General features: G+C 42.8%; 1 protein-coding gene across 2 annotated transcripts in view; it reads right to left on the bottom strand.

Moving 5' to 3' along the window:
• SYNE2 (spectrin repeat containing nuclear envelope protein 2) overlaps nt 1–19,033 on the bottom strand; it is a 328,404-nt gene that overhangs the window by 78,021 nt on the left and 231,350 nt on the right. For both annotated transcript variants that reach the window (XM_080809784.1, XM_080809785.1), the window contains 12 exons: nt 15,399–15,581; nt 14,267–14,395; nt 13,615–13,736; nt 13,323–13,464; nt 11,854–11,985; nt 10,744–10,896; nt 10,412–10,621; nt 9,186–9,287; nt 8,184–8,303; nt 7,840–8,040; nt 6,115–6,288; nt 4,679–4,810 (listed from right to left, as the gene is read on the bottom strand). In XM_080809784.1, the coding sequence (XP_080665910.1) occupies nt 4,679–4,810; nt 6,115–6,288; nt 7,840–8,040; nt 8,184–8,303; nt 9,186–9,287; nt 10,412–10,621; nt 10,744–10,896; nt 11,854–11,985; nt 13,323–13,464; nt 13,615–13,736; nt 14,267–14,395; nt 15,399–15,581 (1,800 nt within the window). The remainder of the gene's footprint in view (nt 1–4,678; nt 4,811–6,114; nt 6,289–7,839; nt 8,041–8,183; nt 8,304–9,185; nt 9,288–10,411; nt 10,622–10,743; nt 10,897–11,853; nt 11,986–13,322; nt 13,465–13,614; nt 13,737–14,266; nt 14,396–15,398; nt 15,582–19,033) is intronic.

The raw sequence follows: 19,033 nt of genomic DNA, 5'->3' as shown, positions 1-19,033 counted from the left end.
GGATAAAAAAAAATTTCTTTATCATTGCTTAGGTCCAAAGACTAGGGAAAAATTCATTTCTAGAGTCTTCTAAATGAAAGGATTCAACAGGGAAAAAAGGAGGAGGACTTTAGAAAAATTAAAAACAATACATCACTAATCCAACTTCATGAAAAGAAAATCTTTAAAATTGCAATACAATGACCCCCTGAAGAGAACTCTGTCTGAAAGCAATTATCTCGCACTGCTGGGTTCAGCTAATGACATTTACCTGACAGCTATTTAAATTTCGGCTTAAAAAAATTCTATTACTTTTGCTATTTTCCAACTAACTTAAGACTTTTAAAATTTACTAAAGAATTCTACTTGTAATGCCCTTTCCACCACTCCTATCCGTAACCCTCTCTTCCCACCAGATCCTATAGGCATAAATAAAACTTCCAACATTTGTTAAAAAAAAGTCCTGGGCTCCTGGCTGGCTCGGAGAAGAGTGTGCGAATCCTCATCTCGGGGTCATGAGGTTAAGCTCCACGTTGGGTGTAGAGACTGCTTAAAAAATAAATACAGCATCCTTTCCTGATTAAAACTCTTTAGAGTGTAGGGATAAAGGAACATTCCTCAAATTCATAAAAACCATCCATGAAAAGCCCATAGAGAATATCATTCTCAACAGAGAAAAGCTGAGAGCCTTTCCCCATGATCAGGAACAGGACAAGGATGCCCACTCTTGCCACTCTTGTTCAACATAGTACTAGAAGTCCCAGCAACAGCAATCAGACAACAAAAAGAAATACAAGGTATTCAAATTGGCAAAGAAAAAGTAAAACTCTCTCTCTTTGTAGGTATGGTACTTTATGTGGAAAACCCAAAAGACTCGACCCCCAAATTATTAGAACTCATACAGCAATTCAGTAATGTGGCAGGATACAAAATCAATGCACAGAAATCAGTTGCTTTCTTATACACTAACAATGTAACTGTAGAAAGAGAAATTAGGGAATCGATTCCTTTATAACAGCACCAAAAATCATAAGATACTGTGGAATAAACCTAACCAAGGAGATAAAGGATCTATACATCCATGCTCATGGATCAGAAGAATAAACATTGTTAAATTGTCTATGCTGCCCAGAGCCATCTATACTTTCAACGCCATCCCAATCAAAATACCAATGGCATTTTTCAAAGTGCTGGAACAAACAATCCTAAAATTTGTATGGAACCAGAAAAGACCCCGAATCACCAAGGAAATGTTGAAAGAGAAAAACAAAGCTGGGGGCATCACACTGCCTGATTTCAAGCTACATTACAAACCTGTAATAATCAAGACAGCATGGTACTGGCACAAAAACAGACACACAGACCAAAGGAACAGAATAGAGAACCCAGAAATGGACCCTCAACTCTATGGTCAACTAATCTTTGACAAAGCAGGAAAAAATATCCAGTGGGAAAAAGACAGTCTCTTTAATAAGTGGTGCTGGGAAAACTGGACAGCTATGTATAGAAGAATGAAACTCAACCATTCTCTTACACCATATACAAAGATAAACTCTAAATGGATGAAAGACCTAAATGTGAGACAGAAATCCGTCAGAATTCTAGAGAACATAGGCAGTAACCTCTTCAACATCGGCCACAGCAACTTCTTTCAAGATACGTCTCCAAAGACAAGGGAAACAAAAACAAAAATGAACCTTTGGGACTTCATCAAGATCAAAAGCTTCTGCGAAGCAAAGGAAACAGTCAACAAAACAAAGAGGCAACCCATGGAATGGGAGAAGGTATTTGCAAATGACACTACAGACAAAGGGCTGATATCCAAGATCTATAAAGAACTTCTCAGACTCAGCACCACAAAACACAAATAATCAAGTCAAAAAGTGGGCAGAAGACATTAACAGACACTTCTCCAAAGAAGACATATGAATGGCTAACAGACACATGAAAAAATGTTCCACATCATTAGCCATCAGGGAAATTCAAATCAAAACCACACTGAGATAACACCTTACACCAGTTAGAATGGCAAAAAATTGACAAGACAAGAAACAACAAATGTTGGAGAGGATGTGGAGAAAGGGGAACTCTCTTACACTGTTGGTGGGACTCCAAGTTGGTGCAGCCACTTTGGAAAACAATGTAGAGGTTCCTCAAAAAGTTAAAAATAGAGCTACCCTACGACCCAGCAATTGCACTACTGGGTATTTACCCTAAAGATACAGATATAGTGAAAAGAAGGGCCATATGCACCCCAGAGTTCATAGCAGTGATGTCCACAATAGCCAAACTGGAAGGAGCTGAGATGCCCTTCAACAGACAAATGGATAAAGAAGACATGGTCCATATATGCAATGGAGTATTACTCAGCCATCAGAAAGGATGATGCTAAATGAAAGAAGTCAAGCAAAGAGAGTCAATTATTGTATCTTTTCACTTATTTGTGGAACATAAGAACAGCACAGAGGACATGAGGAAAAGGAAGAGAAAAATGAAGGGAGGGAAATCAGAGCGGGAGACAAAACACGGGACACCAAGGACTCCAGAAAATAAACTGAGGGTTTCGGCGGGGGGGTGGGGGGGTGGGGTGGTGGTGAAAGGATGGGTGAGCCTGCTGGTGGGTATTAAGGAGAACATGGATTGCATGGAGCACTGGGTGTTATACGCAAACAGTGAGTCATGGAACCCTACATCAAAAACTAATGATGTACTGTAGGGTAACTAACACAACATAAAAAAAATTAAAATTTTAAAAAAAATCTTAAAAACAACAAAAAAGTTCTAATTTTCTAAGCCTTTAGTACAAGACCTTCATCTTTAGAGTATCTCTGAGAGGTTTTTTTTTTTTTTTTAAAAGAAGATTTTATTTATTCCTTTGAGAGTGAGCAAGCACAAGCAGGAGGAGCAGCAGGCAGGAGGAGAGGGAGAATCAGGCTCCCCAATAACAGGGAGCGTGACATGGGGCTCTATCCTAGGACTCTGGGATCATGACCTGAGCAGAAGGCAGATGCTTAACTGACTGAGCCACCCAGGCGCCCCTAGTGTAGCTCTAAGAAGTTTTAGTTATGCCATTTTATACACAGGAGTCAGACTGCGACGGCCACTCAGCCCATAAGGTGCAGAGACAGCATTTAACAAGGCTCATTCAACTCCAGAGGCCACAAAGACACCATGGTCCATGGCCTACCGATGTCCACTGATCAAGATAGATACAAATCTCTCCATGACGCAGAGGACCGAGAATGACCTAAGGAAATCTGTAAGTGAGATGGGCTTGACAAGACATCGGCCTTTTAGCTCTGGCAAATTTGTTTAAAAGTCTTAGAACAACGGTTTCATTTTTAAAATATCTCAATTTAACAGAATCACAGGTTGCAATTTATTTATTTATTTTAAAGATTTTATTTATTTACTTGACAGAGAGAGATCACAAGTAGGCAGAGAAGCGGGGTGGCGGGGGGGAGCAGGCCCCCTGCTGAGCAGAGAGCCAGATGAGGGGCTTGATCCCAGGACTCTGGGATCATGACATGAGCTGAAGGCAGAGGCTTAACCCACTGAGCCACCCAGGCACCCCTCACAGGTTGCAATTTAAGGGACACGATCACTTCTGGGGAAATCATCAGTCTTCTAGGAGGTGGGTGAATATGAACAGCTCCTTAACGCAATGAGGTTTAAAATGCAGTTTTCCCCTGCATTCTCTTAGCTGTTCAGTGGGTACGTCCGCATCCTGAGGCTAACAAAGAATTAAGCAGCAGCTTCCTGCCCCCAGAGGATTCAGATTTATCTCAGAGTTACGCTCAATATAATGACATGGCAAAGAGATCAATTGTCCCTTTCCAGGCACCTAGCCAGCGCGACTACAGCATCACTGCCTCTGGAAAATGTTCCTTCTAGGAGTTGAAGTGCTTCTGAGGAAGGGCAGGGTCCTGCCAAGTATTTCATGCATTTTCCATCCCAGAGTCTACTCAGGCAACACACCTGCTTTTGAAGTTCTGAAGTGGACGTCTGACAGCCACCTCTAGTCGCACAGCTCAGATGCTGATGACATATATTCCACAGTTAGAACTAAGTGATTTAAGTTTTCCGTTGAGAAGACTTAAAACTCATTTCTACCTTGTCGGTCATGATCTCAATGCCATTCGAAAGCCCTTTTAAGGTGCTCTCTTTTCTATGGCATCTGGATTGGAGGCACAGAGACTTTGATGATAACACTACTAAATGCTGCACAAGAAAAAATTTTTTTGAAGTCCTTTTAGAATGCTGGTGGCAGAGAACAGATTATTGCCTCTTTCATGGGCTGTGTCCAAACAGGGCTTCACTGAAGTAAACCTAATATAGGTTTAGAGGCCCCTGCTCTAGAAAGCTCTTTCTGTACCTTAACTTGTTTTCATACCCACTGACATCCACCTCCTGAGACAGGGAGAACCAGCCCGATTACCTACATTCCACAGATAAAGAGAGAGAGACTTGGAGACAAAAGGGTGACACAGGGACAGACAAGAGCCAGGACTCAAACCCAGGACCTCCACCCTAAGGCAGACCTGAGGCTACACGGAGCAGCCCGAAACCCAACCTGCAGTTTCCCGGTGTAGGTCTAACAGTGAGGGGTGTGATGCACTTCAATTCAAACCACTCACCTTCAAAGGTGAGTGATTTGGTCAAAGCAAAAGAAAACACCAAGTGACGGGAGCAAAATTACCTGGTAAAATGAAATCCTTTCCGCTAATCTTTCCTCTGTCTCTTCTACCAAACTCACAGAGGGCACCGTAGATACCAGGATTTCCAGATCCTTTTCAAGAGATGTATAGTTTTCATCAAATTCTTCCCATTTCTAGAGAATCAAGAATGTAACATCAGTGGGAGTCCTTTTCTAGAGCAGTTCCAGACAATGGCCAAATTAATCTTAAGAATAACAATGAACTCCGAGACCATACAAAACTAAAACACAGATTCCTGGGGTTTCTGAGAGATATGGGCCACCCTTACAAGAGCTCAAGGTCTAATGCAAAACCATTCCATTGTCTTTGTGGAGATGGTTTCCAAAAATCCAGTTGGCACATTTTATGCTTGTCTCATCAAACCGAGTAGGGACTAGTATAATTAAGTTAAAGGGATACTCTCAGCATACATACCTCTGTGAAGACTTCAGAGCTGGAAGAGAGCCTTTCGCTTACTTGGAAAGGAAGGGGCTGACTTTTAAAGCCCTTCTCAACAGAGGCTCCTGTGAGCTGGCATCCCCCCTCCCTGCTCCAACCCCCAGCCCACTGAACATTACCCGACTGTGCTGCTAAGAGCGTAATTCCACTGTTGGGGGAATGTGGGCTTAACACTTCATCAGGGGAGGACTATCTTCTTAGCCCAAGTCTTGCCTTATCCTAGTTCTCTCTGTGTCTACAGAGGCCCACCACCAGGATCTCAGCACACTAGACAGCTGACTTACAGACACTAAGTATTATCTGTTGGAAAAATAACCCCCTTATTAATTCTCTTATTTACTGAAGTAGTGGGTCACCCCGCTATCAGGGGCACTCTTTGGGCTCAGAGGGTCTCTTTTTTTAATACCATGAGATATTGCTGTAAATATCAATTTGACAAACTAGCCAGAAAATTCATTTCATTAGCATAAAATAACATTATCACATAATAAAGCTGGATAGTCCCTTGCTTTTTGGTTATTTCCTTAAAGGGCTAGCATCCACTGTGTTTAAGAAGTTAAGGGTGAAAACCTTAAAACTGAGAGAGAACTTCATGCAAACAATTTTCTTCTGTGAACTGGGATAAGACTATCAGGAGTCCACTTCAGCCTGTCCTCTTCGGGAAGAGCTGTTTTGGAACCACTGACTAAGTTTCATATGGAACACTTCATTCAGGATCTTAAAGTGCTCCCAATTTTGTTTATTTGCACACAAACCTAGAAGGTGGGAAGATGCTGTGTCATTCCCTAATTTATGTATGAGAAATATTTCACTCAGGGAGTAGCAGTCAGAGCTAGAACAGGCTTCCACACTCCTCAGAGTTAGTTCCCACTTAACGCCAGCTTAATGATAAACAGACATTTCTGGACAGTGGGAGGTGGTGGTCAAATATCCGGGAGTCCAGGCTTATGTACCAAGTTTACGTAACCCAAATAAACACCTGTAGCAAACTCTGCAGCTTTATTCCACACCGGTGTGACTTTTCCTCCAGTAATTTAACTTCTTTTATTTGTTCTGCCCCAAACATCTCTTTCTTTTGCAATAAAGAAGGAAGCATTTTATTGGCGTATGTTCGGATCAACAGCATGTCAGCAACAAGCTTCCGGAAAAAAAGCTGTAAAATGAACAAGGTTTTAATATTTATTTATTTCTGCACTGTGAGAACTTACAGACCAAATTACTTCCACCTTTTATACAGTTATATTTGCTTTTTAATCCCAAATCCCATGACAGCCATGTAGAGTGAAACATTTAAGGAAAGAAAAAAGAAAATTGTGTACCCTTTAGTCTTTAGTGGCATTTTAACAAATCATGAAGAAAAATCACTGTAAGTAACATTTTCCACAAAATGGTCCATGTAAAAGGGCAAACATTGTTAGTCAATTTCAATTTCCCAATGAGATCGTCCTAAATCCGTTACTCTGAGTTTTAAGAAACTTTACAGAAAGGTAGGTATGTGGCTGATGTATTTCAAGACAATAAAATGGAGGGATAGATGCGTGAGCCTGAGAAGCCCACACATGAAACAGCCAGAGGTTCCTACACTATAGCTTGATTTTCTATTTAATGAAATGGACAAATAAAGGGAATTTGTTGACAAGGTCTCTTGGGATCCTGGGATGTAAAAACTCCCTACTTTAAGAACCTTTACAGAGGAAGGCTTTCCTTCACATGGTTGTCCTCCACTTATAGTCAGCTGTCCCTTCTAATTGGAGGAACTTTCGTGAATCCCTTCTATTTCTTTGAAGAAGATACAGTGAAGGTTTAGAACAACATCCAGCATAGGTCCCTCTGTAAATATAGGTCCCTATATTTACATAGGTCCCTATGTAAATACTGTAAATATTCATAATATTCTTTCTCCCTCCATTCTTTTTTTTTTTTTTTAAGATTTTATTTATTTATTTGACAGACAGATCACAAGTAGGCAGAGAGGCAGGCAGAGAGAGAGAAGGGAGGATGCAGGCTCCCCGCTGAGCAGAGAGCCCGATGCGGGGCTCAATCCCAGGACCCCGGGATCATGACCTGAGCTGAAGGCAGAGGCTTTAACCCACTGAGCCACCCAGGCGCCCCCCTCCATTCTTTATAGAATATTTACCTCTGAAGTTCTTAGACTAAGGTCTACTTATCACAAGCCTAGACTTCTTTAGGCAGGAACTGTCTTACATTTTTTACATCACCACTTACATTACTACAGGTGTTTAGTTCGTGATCATGAGGTTTCTGTTTAATAAAATGAGTGGAAAACTGAAAGATTTATTGTAGCTTTACCCTAGGTATACATTTCTGTACTGAGGTATAGATATTTCTTGTGGTCTCAGTTCTCAGGAAAGCCTTCCCTAATTTCCTGAATTCAATTTCTCCTCTTAAATGCTCTGAAGGCACATATCTCAATTTTAATTTTAAATCTGTTTGAAGGACTCCTTCATAAATATGCCTTCTCTTTCAACCAAAAGTTCCAGGAATGCAAGGAACAGTGTTTGTTTCCATTCAATCATATTCTAAGAGGTTAGCAGGGTTCCTTGTGTACTGGGAGCCCTCTAATAGATGTCTGTCGAGTGAATGAATGAATGAACAATGGACATTTCACTGAGGAAGAAAATGGATGCTAAGTCAGAACGAACTTAAAAGTCTATGAAAAGGTAATCTGACCCGTGTGTCTTACCTTGTGATTCTGTATTTGAGCCTGTAAGGCAGCTTTACTCTTGGTTTGCTGTAAGTGGTCGTGCGCAAGCTTCTCCTTCCCGATGTCCACGAGTTCTGCCATGCCTCGCAACAAGGCATCTCGCTGGCTCTCCGTGATGAAAGGGCTGCTCAGTTCCGTGTACCTGGCTCTCAGGATTCCCCACATACTGTCAAGTAAATCCTGAAAAGAAAAAGCGTCTTTATTCAGTCACGAAAATAACCCAAAATGAGAGAATGCATCCAAACTCCCTTCATGGAAGAAGAAAGTCTTCCTCCTTAACATCACAGTAACTCCCTGATTGAATGTTTTCCGCTCAGACACACCTCTAATTTGTAGACCTCTTGCAATAAAGCGTAAGGTAAACGAAGCCTCTCCCCTTCGTCTCTTAGCTTTGCCACTCGGCTCTCGGAGTTCCGCAGCTCCACTGTGCACGCGTCTGCCTTCTAAAGTGAGAGATGACGCAAAAAGGTAAAATCCTTTAATGAGTCAGAGAGGTGCATATATTCATTTTAAAAGAATTAAACAGCACAGGAAAAAAAAAAAAATCAGGGAAACATGAAAGTCCCGCTTCTCTTCCCTCACCTCTCGCTTCTGCCAAAGAGCCCCAGTTGATGATCTGATCCCAGCCTGTCTGACACTCACCCCAGCAGAGGCATCCACGCCCACCCTCACACTTGCTGAGTGCACCCGTCCTCTGGCGTCCTCACCCAGCAGCTTCTCAGCCGCTCTTCTCGTCAACACAAACACCTGACTCCTTTTAACTGGATGCACAGGGGGCCACTGGAAGGCCCCCGCTGCTTTTTTAACCGCCTGCTCTTAATGGCTTTGGGGCTGTGTAAGAGTTTTTGATTCAGGCAGTACTACCTGGTCCATCCTTGAGTATTTATATACATACTTATTTCTTTGCACTTGTCTTCCTTAGGATAAGGCCAGTCCAATGCCTAGAGCGGTGTCTGAACATAGTAGGTGCTCCATGAATACTTGCTAAGTGAATGAATGAAGTGAAAGCGCTGTGGGTGCATAACCCAGTGACCCTGAGAAGCCGGACAGATCACCGCCCCTCCTGAGAGAAGGAGGGGTCTCCTTTCCCAACACCCTCACCGACACGGCACAAACGTACACTTTTGCCCAGTTGGGAGGGGACAATGGTCTTGTGTTGGTTTATTTTACTCTTTTAACTTACTGGTTCAACATAGATCATTTTCATTTTTATCTATTTACTTAAGCCTTGCCACTGCTCACAAAAGAAGTGGTTTAGAGGACAGCTTCCGCACAAAACTCTTCGTTCCCGGGGTAGATCGGTTTAACTATTTTGACTTGATTACCTGAAGCTGTTCATCAATACTCTGGCCACTAATTTCATTCAAAGACTGTTGTAAAGATGTTTTGTATTTACTAAGTTGATCGTACAGTCGCTTTATTTCATTCTGCATAGGAAGATAAATTCAGGGAAACAATGAGAATCTCATTTCGGCTTTCAGTACCTTTTCTTAAAATTTACTTGTCCTTTAATATTTGTGCTACCAGGAGTTTCAAACATGGACCAAAATAGAAGACTCCCCGTGTCACCATCACCTGGCTTTAACAATCACTGACTTGTAGCCAGTGGTCTCTGCTCTGTCCCCTCCCCTGAGCTTTCCTGACTGTACCTGATCTCCCTCCCCTAGGATTATTTTGAAACAAATCACAGATATTTTATTTCATCAGTGTAAGTGTATCTTTAAAAGTTCTTCCCTTTAAAAATACTACAGATCAACAATAATTCCTTAGTACTATTAACCATCAGAACGGGTTCACACTTCTCTAATTGCCTGTGATTTTTCTTTTTGGTTTGTTTGAATTGGAATCTAAATGAGGTCCGATAGGTTAAAATGGGCTAACAGCGGCAGGCTCCCCAAGCACCTCTTTTTTGTTCCTGGGATTTTGGGTGGGATCGTGGAAAAACTAGGTCTTTTCTCCTACACAGCTTCCCACCGTCTGGATGGGGCTGACTGACCTCCCACTGTGCTGCTCCAAACCCTCTTTCCTTGGGTCTCTTTTACTTAGATTCTAGAGGCCTCATCAGACTGAGGTTTGATTTTATGGGCGAGACCCCTTCGTAAATGGTGTTGTGTTTCACTTCTTTTACTCTTGTTAGGAAGCTACTAAAATCGTCTGTCTGCCTCAAGTCTCCTCTTCAATCCACAAAAGACAACAGCCAGATGAATCTACCTGAAACACACACAGACTGTCCCTTTGCTCAAAAACTTTAATGGCTCCCTGGTACCTAGAATCCTCCCGTATGACGCTCATTAACAACTAAGTGTAAGACAGGAAAGAAGCTGTGTTAGGGTCAACCTAACAAACTCATACCACAGCTCTGGGAAGAACCTCGCTTTCAAATAAATGGTCTCCAACCACATGCGGCAGAACTAACCTAGAAACCTTCACAGAGAGAACGTCTTGCTGCTTTCCTCAATAATCCCTATTCACAAATGCCACCAAGAATGATGGAATTTATGGAAATTAACCTAAACCAGTGCCAAAGAAAGCCAAGTGCCTAGCTCCGTACCTGGTAACTGCGGTTATAGTCCAGGCCAGCTTTCAGGGACTTGCTTTTAGCAGTGGCTGTGGCCTGGGTGTGCTCCAGGTAGACTTGGAGGTTGTTGAAACATTTAAGAAACAAACTGGTGTTCCTCCCGGGCCAGGTCATGCCTTTCACAAGGTCCTTCTTCTTGTCACCCATAGCTAAGTAAAGTTTTTTCAACTCAAGAGCCAGCGTCTGCGAAGAGAGGAAGGAAGACACAGGGAATGGACTCTGACCTTAAGAGGCTTCTGCTTGGGCTTAAATGGTGGGCTGCCTGCAGCAATGGCCAGCACCTGGGCTTGCTGGAAATTCCCTACCTCATAGTGCACCTGCTGCGCACAGACATCCTCTCTGAAGAGCCCAGGTGTCTGCAGCGTCTCCTCCACACTGCCAAGGCACTGACTAAGGGTCAGAAAGAGCTCAAATAACTTTTTATCCAAATTTATGTATGTTTCTTCTGTCAGGTTTTCCTGAATCAGGAGGAAAAAAAGAAAAAGTAAAATCATTAGGATTCCTTGCCTTCCTACGCCTAAATTTTCCCTGATTTCTGTTGAAGATTGTAAGTTACACTGTTTTAAATGTGGTAGTTTTGAACACTTCCTGAAGTAGGTAGAAGAACAAATAAATAAAATGAAGATGAAGAAGTATGACTCCAAGAGGGGACCTAGGGTGGTGCCATGGTGCCCTGGTGAGTTTGGGAGCCACAGATCTCCTTATGTTTTAGCATAAGCTGCTGCAGCCACCTCTTTTTCTTAACCCACGATCACCTTGAATTCTTGACCAGTTACAAGTAATTTAGACACAAGCCTAAGCTCTAATTAGCCCCATTTAGGCTCTTTCCTACCGTCTTCTCTGGTGGACTCCGGACACTACCCAGCATACCATTTCAACATTAAATCTAGTCAAGGTTGGAAATCTTGTCAATACTCCCCTTCTTCCTCCCCCTTCCAATCACAGAGCACCCCTGCAGATAATACTAATCAACAATGATCCTTGTTGGGGGAGCCTGGGGGCACAGTTGGTTAAGCGTCCACTTGATTTGGCCTCAGGTCATGATCTCAGAGTCCTGGGACTGAGCCCCACACTGGGCTCTGAGCTTAGTACAAAGTCTGCTTGTCCCCCCCCCACTCTCTTTCTTTATCGCTAAAATAAATAAATACATCTTAAAAAACAAAACAAAACAAAACAAAAACACAATGCTGCTTGTTCCTGGCAATCCTGGACGTGGGTTCAGAAGCCTTTGTACACAATGCTCTAGGCAGCCGCTACCAAATGTGAGTTGGCAAGAGATTCTATTTGCCATTCTAGGATCCGTTCCATTATGAGTCTACTATTTATTCAATAAAGGCAATTCTGGCTAACTCACAGCATCCCATTTCCCTTCTTTGATACAGCCATGAGGAAAATACGCAATGTGACGTTGCTACCTGGGTCTGCAGATTACTGGCTTCTTGACGCAGGTCTTCTAGCTGTGTGGTGTATGTTTTCAATTCTTCAGTTGTTGGGTATCTAAAGTTATACACATTCACACTGGGCAGAACACTCATATTTGTGGCAACCTATTATGAAAAAGGGAAGCCTTGTTACAATTTGAGATCCTGGTGATGTTAACGGAAAACAGCAAAATGGCCTCCACGTGTTACCGTCACATCAGGCTTTCTGCTACCCTGTCACCTGTCAGACAAAACAGTTCAATCTTAAATATTGTGGACGGGTTTGAAAGGTCATGAAAAGCTTTACTTAGACATTTGGGGATCCATTTAGATATTAAAATGGGGGGAAATAAAGCATCACTTGAAAAACAGAGAACAATCACTAATCCTTCAATTTAGTAGCAATACCCCTCCCGTGATGAGGTGAGCTGTTTCTCTTCCATTTACGGGTAGGCCCCCAGTACACAGCCAACTCTTGGAATACAGCACAGTCACCTCCAGGGACAGATCTGCCTCCTGAATTATTACTGAAAAGTTAAATAAGTATTAAAAATGTGCTGCGATTTTAGCAGAGAGAAAGATTCAGACTGGAACATGAGTAAGGGCAAAGCTCAGGGTGAGGCAGTATCCGACTCTGCTTGGGGGAAAGAACTCTTGAGGACGTTCTACTCTGGAAAGAGAACCACATACGTGTTACGGTGCGTATGACAAGGAGAAACCAAGACTGAAGCCCCACCAGTGAGTTTAATTCAACATTAACAAGTTACAGAAGGCTCTCGGCAGAATACAGCTGAGAAGTTCCCACCAGACTGGAGGACTGGGAAAAAGACTGGTAACATCTGCCTGGGCAGCATGAGTGCAAAGCTGAAGGCAGAAGAGCTTGACTGCTGTGAGCGACAGTGCTATTCTGTTCATGGGCTCCCTGGTTAGAGAGAAATCCAGCCGCGGCTGGAGTGGTAATAAAACCTACAATGGCAGTAAGAGAGCATGCCGGTGGAATGCAGGTACCGCTGGCAACAGGGGCTGGCACACCAGAATGCAAATTAGCTCTTGATAAATGGATGACAGTAATACAGCGCTGTGTTGTTTTTAAAGTGTTTTTTTTTAAACTTCTGTTAATCATTCCTTTATTCATTTAACATAGCGAAACTGCGCCTTGATAATGTGAACCAGGCGGGCATACCACCCAATGGGGAACACAGACAAAGCAACAGGCACGCAGGACGCTAAGAGCTGTGATTAGGGAAGCTCAGGGTGTCACAGAAGCATGAAGGAGTGGCCTTTACTGCAGATTTCCAGGAGGGCGAAAAGGGGTGAGTCAAATGAAAAATGCACTTGAATTCTTCACTTTCTGAAAATAAAGGACTACGTAATGCAGAATGCAGATGTGTATGTGATGAATGTTTGTTGCATTTTCAAAGATAAACGTGCTTATTAGTTACACTGTGTAGGCATGTACTGACCTGAGGCCGCACCTGCTTAGGTAGCGGAAGCCCGAGTTTCGATGAGAGTTCGTGATGTAAATATTGCCACTTATCCCCATTTTGGCCCTGAGCTGACAAGACAGAGTCTGGAGCATCATTTTCGGGGTTTGATGCCCGAACACTGTTAAAGAAAAATAAAAGGTGAAAAGGATCATCAACATACAGAAATTTTATTACATTCAGCAATGTTTTACAAGTGATTTAAAAAGAAATGCTCTTAACTCTCCCACCCATAAAACTTGCTGAACGTCCAACTCTAAAAATGTTTTACCTTTCAGATGACTTCTGAGTTGTATCTTTCTCAGGCTGGCAATACTGGGGCCACATTTTCTTGGCATTATTTTCGATGAGTTTGATGAAATCTTTCTGTTCCATTGGTTTTAACTCCAGAACCTATAATCGAGGGAGATTCAAATGGTCCAAAGTTTTCAATTAGTGGCCAGTGTGGTTTCTTCTGTTGAGATCTCATTCTGAGCCACTTCCTCGATTATTATTTACGATTTCCCTTTCTTGCTTGCTTATTCTCATTAACTTTTGTTTCTCAAAAACCTACTTAAAACGTTCACACAATGACCAAGTATACATACAATATATATTACACGCATGGAAAATCCCCCAAAATATGTCAACACATTTTGAAACAACAGGGAGAGAGATGTTACAGTTACAGAAGCATTGCTTCTGAAGGTATTTGCTTAGTTTGAAATAAGGTGCAAGTCAATGAAGTAGCAAAGTCAGCGCCTCCACCTGCAGAAGACGAAGGCAAAGCAGCCCACACCGCACACGCTCAACACGCAGGAACACCCGGATACCACCCTTTCCATCCAGGCACAGAAGAAAACACCCCAATGGCAGTTTGGTACTTAGTTCAAAGGGAGAGTCCACGTAGAAAGCTTTATTCCTATCCTTCTATCTGCAATTACCTGTTGCTGCTGGAAATCTCTTTGTCTGTCGAACTGTGGCCTTTCGGTTACAATAGATTCAAATGCAGAAAGGTTATCTGGTTGGAGATCATTTTGATGCTCTGAAGGTCTCTTTAGAATGGCAGAATGCTGCAAAAAATTTTATGATGGTGGAGTATTTAAAAAAAAAAAGACCCACTTTATTTCAGTTCTAAAAATGAGACTACATGATGGACAAGTTTTATATAAAGTAAGTGACTGTATTTTGGTATTTACTGTAACTATATGCTATGATTTCATGTATTTATTTCAAAACAACTGCAAAAAAACATTATATTTGATGATGTGGTCCTCCTGTGTCCTCAGTGTAATTCATCCAATGAATTACTAAAAGCCAGGAAATGTATTGCTTTTCTGTTTTAAGAACAAAGTAAAAAAAAAAAAAGATAGTTATGCTCATGCATTCAAATTTCCCTTATGTCCAGAACCTTTGTTTAAAACGAAAGAACACATGAGGATGAAAGGGGAACTATAAAGCCTGTGTATATCCTGCCAATCTTATTTCTATGACTGTAAGTCCTCTGAGGAGGAACCACCATCTCCGAAGTACAAACACAAATCTCATACAGTAAGACCCTACTCACAGATGCGTATCTGCATTTATAAACACAGAAGTCTTTTCAAAGTCACAAGAACACTTTAACTGTAGGATACTTTGATCAGTATATAAATTTGTAAATGAATAACGAGAAGGACCCCGGAAACACATTTTATATTCCTGATGTCAAATCTTAATCTTCTTAAGAGCTTCGTTTTCCAGTCAACCGGAATCACAAATTTTCTTTAAAACTTATCTTTCTTTTATGAAGAAGGCTTCCACTGCCTCGTTACTAGCAAGAACCATCCATCCAATCAAACCAACCCGAACCAAACCTACACCGTCACCAACAGCAGCCCAGGTAGGAAAACCACAAGGTAAAAATGGGATCAGGAACAAGAGTCAACATGGCCATCCCTTCTAGCTTTAAGAGGCTCCATCTTCCGTACTCCACGGGATTCTTCAGTAGCCGTTTCACCACCTCTGCCAGATTCCTTCCTGGTAGCCCTCCCGTGATCACCCACCCCCACACGTCTGCATGTGGCCGTGTCTTACCTGGTCTTCGCTGTGTTTCTCCTGAAGCATGATCTGGACTTTTTCCAAATTGCACTTCACAGTCTTTAGTTTCACGGACAGAGCTTCAGCCTCCTGCTGAGTGGCCCCACTGTCTCCCGGCCCTCGATCTTTGCAGCTCTCCAGCAGGGAGGCGACCTTGTGCTCGATGTCTGTTAGCATGGCCTAGGAAACACAATCACTGGAGTGTTCATGGTTTTGAACAAGCATTACACTCTAAAATGAGTTACAGTCCCTCTGTCTACCTAGTATATGTAACGAGTCTTAGAAACACAGATTAGAAGGGGCCTCGGGAAAACAACAACAATTTCCATGTAATTCCTGAGCTTTTGGACGGGGGTACAACCAAACCAACCCCAAACTGCAGATGTCACCCTCCAAAATAATCTAAAACAAGTGACTCTATAATCACTTTAGAAAATACAATTGAGGGGCGCCTGGGTGGCTCAGTGGGTTGAAGCCTCTTCCTTCAGCTTGGGTCATGATCCTGGGGTCTTGGGATCGAGCCCCACATCGGGCTCTCTGCTCGGCGGGGAGCCTGCTTCCTCCTCTCTCTCTCTGCCTCCTCTCTGCCTACTTGTGATCTCTATCTGTCAGGTAAATTAATAAAATCTTAAAAAAAAAAAAAAGAAAGAAAATACAATTGAATGTAACCAGCATAGCACAGTGGTTAAGAACACAAGAGTCTCGAGGGATGCTGGGGGGAGGGGGGGACAGGAGAGGGTGGTGGGGAAATGGACACTGGGGAGGGTATGTGCTATGATGAGTGCTGTGAAATGTGTAAACCTGGCGATTCACAGACCTGTACCCCTGGGGATAAAAATACATTATATGTTTATTAAAATTAAAAAATTAAAAAAAAAAAAGAACACAAGACTCTGGTTGGCTCAGTCAGAAGAGCACGTGACTCCTATAGGGTAGTGAGTGCGAGTCTCATGATGGATACAGAGATTACTTAGACAAACAAACAAACAAACTTAAAACAAAAACAAAAACACAGACACGCTGGAAGTCCACTAAATTCAGATCCCACTTAGTAGCTGGGTAAACCTGAACACCTTACTTCACATGAATGTGCCTTCATGTCATCTGTAAAATGGGGGTACTAACAGAACCTACCTTCTAGGGTCACTTGGAGGAGGTAAGAGTTAAAGTCCATGCACTGTGGCCAGTGCTTGACACACAGTCTATGCTATTATTATTCCACCCCTCCCCCCATCCCAAAATTTCCTAACCTTTTCCTGTTCCAATCCAAGAGTCGAGTCGTAATAATAGCAAAAGAATTTCACAGAACTCTTGGAAGGTTCTTTCCCTTCTCTTTTTTGAGTTAAATAAACTTCTAAAATATCAGAAAAAGATGAAAGAAGAAATAATTTGGAACCTAAAACACTTAGTCATTGATACAACTGGCCAACTTACACATGGATCTAAAAATAAATCCGCTAGATGAAGTAACTTTCCCTGTAAGTCACCGCCATTGTATTCTTCCCCAACAGGTCGAGTCAGCCCTCCTCTGGGGCTCTGAAGCCCAAGCGGTCATGCTAATGGTCTGAGCACACCAGGCAATAGCGGCATTCGGATTCCCACGTCAGCACTGGGGTTGTGTGAGCTAAAACTTGTTTGACTAAGAACAAGTGCCACTCTTTGAGAGAAACTGAAGGAGAAACTATGCTTAAAACAAATTTTCAGGGGTGCCTGGCGGGCTCAGTGGGCAGAACATGTGACTCTTGATCTTGGGGTTATGAGACTGAGCCCCACGGTAGGTGTAGACATTACTTAAAAAAATCTCAAAAAAAACAAAAAACACGGGCACTTGGGTGGCTCAGTCCTTAAGCGTCTGCCTTCAGCTCAGGTCATGATCCCAGGATCCTGGGGTCAAGCCCCGAATTGGGCTCCCTGCTCAGTGGGGAGTCCGCTTCTCCCTCTGCCCCTACCCCTCCACCTTGTTCGTTTTCTCCCGCTCTCTCTAATAAATAAAATCTATAAGAAAAAAAACAAGATTTTCAAAGAATGTATTCTAGTAACTCTACTATCCAAGCAAACTACCTATATCCTCTACAGACTCCTCTACACTTAAACACATAATCATAGATTTTACAGTGGCCACAGAGTATACTACAAGTCTGTGCTCCTTTTCCCCAAGTAGCTATTTTATGTATACTTTAACATGTGTCTATAGACATATGCTTCATGATTCCCACTTTGCTAGCTGCAAGTTGATATTCCGTGACTCATGTAACTTCCTTATTGGGAAGCCTTTAAGCTGGTTCCAGTCCTTCACATTTGTCATTAACACTGCCACAAACATTTTTCTTTCTGGGTTATTTTCAGAGGGTACATTTAAAGTAATGGTGTTATTAGGTCAAATAAGATGGACACTGTATATTCTGACAGCTGACCTCCCCAAACACTGAGGCAATCACAGAACAGTGCACCCAGAGTTTTCCAGGATGATGTAATTTTTGCCAAAACAACATGGGAACAAAACAACAGCTGTTTTGATTCACATGTTCCTAACAATCAAGGTTGAACATTTCTTCTCAAATATTAAATGACCAAATATCGTTTTTTCTCGACTGATCTGTTTGCTCCTGTCCTTTGGACATGTTCCCACTGGGAACTTCGTGTTTTCTACAGGAAGGCTTTTTATATATTTCAATATTAAGTTTTATGTGCCATGGTGTTCTACAAATGAGCCAAAGATGGCCCCTCTCTGGGTCCCTATGTTGCTTATTTTTTTTTTTTTAAAGATTTAATTTATTTATTTGACAGAAAGAGACACAGCGAGAGAGGGAACACAAGCAGGGGGACTGGGAGAGGAAGAAGCAGGCTTCCTGCTGAGCAGGGAGCCCAATGTGGGGCTAGATCCCAGGACCCTGGGATCATGACTGAACCAGCCAGGCGCTTCTATGGGGCTTACTTTTTCACAGCAGGCCAGAACCATCAGCTCAAATCCTACTGGCACCAAACTTGAAGTGGGACCCACATCTGCTCCCTATCGTCAACACACAACTCTAGGGCTCTAGAAGACCCTCGCCTCTGCTGCCCTCTGGAGCTCTCTGACATCACCTAGACACACAAGCCCCTCTGGATTCCCTGCTCCCCTGGGAGTTCCTCTGCTTTCCTTCCTTTCCAGGTCATGGCCCCACCTCTATTCCCTACCACAGCCTCTGGAAGGGCGCCTACAGAGAGAGGGACTTTCCAAGGCCTTGAGCTCCTGCCAAAATGTTACCCAAAGCAAGCCTGTTGTGTGCTACTGCCACCTTGCGGTTGTGTCCTTCCATCGCCAGCCCCCAAATCCTTGATCTCCCTACAAGGGGCATGAGAAGGGGATTCTGGTGGCGCTCAAGGAAATCAGCATGGGGTCCATCCGGTCTGCAAGGCAATCAATGCGCAAATCTATCCTGGAGAGCTTTGCATGGCTGAGACTCAACGTCTCGAACACCTCAGGTGTAATATAGCGCAACAATGCTCTGTGCTGTGGTACGGTCTTTTCCAGACTCCTCTGTGCCTCATCAGGCACGCAGTAGTGCCAGTATTTAAGCGAACCCACCCTATCAAGAGCTGACTTTGGGTGTCAGAGGTGGGGACTTCCCGGGGAAGGAGGTTAGCCTATC

Source organism: Martes martes, assembly GCF_963455335.1.
Source record: "Martes martes genome assembly, chromosome: 7".
Lineage (NCBI taxonomy): Eukaryota > Metazoa > Chordata > Mammalia > Carnivora > Mustelidae > Martes > Martes martes.
The sequence above is the reverse complement of the archived record's forward strand: the minus strand, read 5'-3'. Positions and strand labels throughout refer to the sequence as shown.